This window comes from Limulus polyphemus, unplaced genomic scaffold (genome assembly GCF_000517525.1).
Source record: "Limulus polyphemus unplaced genomic scaffold, Limulus_polyphemus-2.1.2 Scaffold6301, whole genome shotgun sequence".
NCBI lineage: Eukaryota > Metazoa > Arthropoda > Merostomata > Xiphosura > Limulidae > Limulus > Limulus polyphemus.
This window is the reverse complement of record NW_013671911.1, coordinates 41,301-45,585: the sequence shown is the minus strand read 5'-3', so window position 1 is coordinate 45,585 and position 4,285 is coordinate 41,301. Positions and strand designations below refer to the sequence as shown.

Below are 4,285 nucleotides of genomic sequence, written 5' to 3'. Positions count from 1 at the left end.
TGTATTGCTGCCATCAAATCTGCTAAGCTGTAGTTTGATTTTCCGCCTCTCGTTTCCATCTTCTTTTTTTTATTTCTTTTTTTTTATCCCACTTTCTGACACCAATTTGTTATGTCTCTGGTCGTTAGTTAATTTTCCGTAAAAATTCTTTCCGAAGAAACTTTAGCGATACAAGTCCTTTCTTAAATAAATCTGGTTTATTCTTTCTGAATACAACTTTGCAATACACTTAATTTCCACAGTCCCGCTATAACAAACGCTATGATTCACAACGAACGTCTCACGTGCTCGACTCAACAATACATCTCTCTCTGTCCGCAGTTCAATTACACACTGTTCCCGTCACTTCTTGGCCGGTCTTATATACACAAGACTACCCCATATCTAGTAGTCTCCCGACGCTTCATGAACGTTCTAGAAGCTCGTGACGTGTTACTAGCGTCATGTGACCTCCGCTGTCGTAACAGTATTTTCAAAATAAGTTTTAAAATGTAAACGTTATTTAATCTAGCACACGTAAAACACACATTTCTTTTTGAACAGTTGGACTGTTCTGAGTTCTATCGCATGATTGAGATAGCGGAAACCTACCATCATCTATGAGACTATGTAAAAAAATGTAAAAAAAATTTAATGAAAACGAATACTTGTATATCAAAGAATTATGCATCTTGATGATGAATTGTAACCTTACCAATGACATAGATACATTTTTCCAACACAACCATTGCATGGTGGTTTCGAGGTAATGGTATTTTTTCACATCTCTCCAATATTGTATTTCGTGGATTGTATCGTAAAAGCAAGGTACCTGATAAGAAAGAAACATCATTGTTTGATAAAGCCCTTAAAAGTATAAACATTATATACACACACACACACACATATATATATATATATAATTCTAGGGTAAGTTTAAAAACATTTAAAGATGTGTTACCTAATGATTAGTTATAAATGTTATTAATAAAAATTATCAGAAATAAATACAAAGCCCGCTATATCATTTTATTCACAACTTGTCACTGAATTATACCAATTTTAGGGGAATTTCACCCCTCATGAGTAACCCTCGAAAAGGGGTAAATGAAATGAACAAGATTAGGCTTCTTCTTCTTATAGTAGTGGAGTTCATACTACATGTATGGTGTTTTTAATTGTTCTATACTTACTGAACTATAACTGTGACAAGCAGTGAATCAAATGATATATTGGGCTTCATATTTAATTTCAGTATCTTACATATCATTAAAGACGCTTATTTGTTTTTTAACTCCTATACAAATTAGGTTCACTAAAACATTATACATATAATATACAAACTGCCACTATAAGCCTAGTCTTGTTTTTTTTTTTTTCAATTTGTCCATGTCTAGGGTTACTAATGACGAGTGGAATTCCCTGAAATTGGTATCACTCAGTGACAAGTGATGAATCATATGATAGATTGGACTTCATATTCATTTTCACCATCTTAAACAGCTTGTCTATTGAATAATTCAGAAGAACAAATTATACAAATAATATAAATGTTTCAGATAATAACCAGTATACACGTTATGCAGATGCACAAAAAGTTACCACCAGCGTAATGTTTAGAATTGTAGTCTCCTTTCATTTCTGCTAGCATGATCTGGTGGTTGGGGCGCGCGGTTGCGGGTTTGAATCTCCATCATCTAACATGCTTGCCCTTTCAGCCGTGGAAGCGTTATAATGTGATGGTCAAAAGAATAGCCCAAGAGTTGGCGGTAGGTAGTACTGACTAACCGCCATCTCTTTAGTTTATCCTCCCTAAATTAGGGACGGCTATCGCAGATAGTCCTCGAATAGCTTTGCGCAAAATTCAAAACAAACTAAGTCATTTTAGCTGGCATAGAAAAAGACTAAATAAAACATTGTTGTCGGTAAAATACTGGCACGAGACAATGATATTCGTGCCACAGTTCCGACGTCTACGCTTGAAAGGAACTATTAAACTACAATTAAAAGGTATTCTCTAGTATTGTGTTCTTTTGTAACTAACCTTTATACATCAAGATAGGACCACCTCGATTTATGAAGTACCACTTGAAATTGATTAAATCATCGTAAATTTTAACATTATTTCTACAATTATGTTTGACAGTGCTCATGCAATAAATAGCCTTTGATTTCTGTCTTCTTTTCACAAAAATTTAAATAATTAGTCGTTGTAGTTGACTGACACCCAATTTGGAAAGACGTGACATGAGTGTAACGAAAACTAAGTAAGTATACCATTAAAACATTGTGTCTCTTACACACCAGTTGAAAAAAAAGGTGAAATTAATTTTGGGTAAGTGACATACATACAGTGGTCAATACAAAGTAGAAACCTGATCTACTTTATCAAAAAACAATTATACATTTCATAAATAATTTCGACGCGGTGTTGGAAAAATTCATAAAGAAACGACGCTGGCGTACAAGTTACTCCTTTTTCTCTGTGATATAAAGTATTACAAAAAACAGTCTCACCTGATAAATTTGTTTGTATTATTGAATTTTGCGCAAAGCGACACTATATATGGCTGAGATATCCACCATATTTTTAAATTGAGAAAAATATAAAGAAGATAACTAGTCAACACCATCCACCACAAGCTCATTAACTTCTTCTCAGACTGAATGCTTGGATCTGACTGTCATCTGAGGCTCTAGAGTGTGGAGTGCTGTTTCTTTTTTCCAATATCGGGACACGAACCGTGGAAATTCAGATCCACAGTCGGGTACACTAGTCACTGGGCTGCACTTAGGCTACCCATGATAAGAGGGGCAATAATGAGGGTGTCAGTTTTATGGGGGCCGAATTCTTTACAGTAGGTATCTGTGACTTGTTGGCAATAAATGTCAACAATAAATGGACAGCAATCCATTTATTATAGTATATATTCAAAACAAGTTAAATGTATGTACAAAAATTCGCAACACTATTGGTTATCACAGTTGAGACTAGAGCTTTAAATAATTATCTTTTTTTTAAATCAAAAGTCCACACAGGCTAGTTAAATTACTTTAGTATCAATTGACAAGACGAATTATTTCTTCTCTCCTCTGTTATCACAATAAAATCAGTGATAAATTCACTTACGTTAACCTGTGGGTTACCACAGTTATATCCAGAGCTTTAAATAATTCTCTTTTATGTCAAAAGTCCATATAGGCTGGTTCAATTACTTTAGAACCCAACTAACAAAACAAATTATTATTCTCTATCTCTGTTGTTACAATGCAAGCTGTGAAACTCACTTAAAAATCACCACTATAGCTGTTGGTTACCACAGCTGTATCCAGAGTTTTAAATAATTGTCTTCTTTTCGTCAAAGTCCACACAGGCGGGTCCAATTACTTTAGAACACTCTTTGACAAGACAAATTATTATCCTCTATCTCTGTTGTTACAATACAAGCTGTGATACTTTTACTTCAGAAACCGCCTGTTACCGCTAACATGACAATCACGCAGTCTAACTTCACTTTTTTCACTTTTACTTTCACGAACTTCTTTTAACTTCTTGCTTGCACTCTGCATCTGCACGTATTTATAACACGCAACAGAAAAATCTAGAGCTATCTAGCCCTCTAGTGATAACAATTTTCACATAAGTAGAAAAGATTAGAGGCTTAAAGTAAGATGACGTCAACAATATTACAAAAGCCTAGTACAACAATCTAACTGCATACACAACGTACGACTCGTACAGAGTTATGTGACGAAGCTTGTCATAACTATCAGTTTTAAAATAATGAACTTTTAACAATCTTGTTATGAAAACTAAATGATCATTAAATATTAAATCATTAAATAAAATAAACAGTCTTGTATATCCAACACAGGGTACAAGTTTAATAAAATAATTTACTTTAAAACAAGCAACATCTTAGTTAAGTGGACATAATAAATACAACATAATGAAAACACAAAGCAAAGATGTTCAATTTTTACAAGCAATATTTTTGTCACAAAATTTCTTCTAGATATTTCTACTATTTTGGCAGAACTCTTTACCACTAGTGACTTATTGATTAGTTTCTTCAAAGTTTAAATTTCCTAAATTCTATATGTTGTTATTTTGATTCAAAAATTAAAACAAAGACTATAATGTTACTGTTTCAAATGCCGAAATCGGGTGAAGCATTGAGACTGATAAGCTTAATAATAGTGATTAAAATTACATTAGACTGCAGATATTCTTTTTACGTTCTTTTTAATTAGGCCATTATGAATTTCGAATCAGATGTGTATAAGAATATCATTTTGAATATAT

At 33.2% G+C, this 4,285-nt stretch overlaps 1 protein-coding gene across 1 annotated transcript in view; it reads right to left on the bottom strand.

The window, feature by feature from the left end:
• The window catches only part of LOC106473589 (ring canal kelch homolog), a 29,205-nt gene that overhangs the window by 7,745 nt on the left and 17,175 nt on the right, over positions 1 to 4,285 (bottom strand). Inside the window, exon 9 of the mRNA XM_013934274.2 lies at positions 695 to 811. Within this exon, the coding sequence (XP_013789728.1) occupies positions 695 to 811 (117 nt within the window). The remainder of the gene's footprint in view (positions 1 to 694; positions 812 to 4,285) is intronic.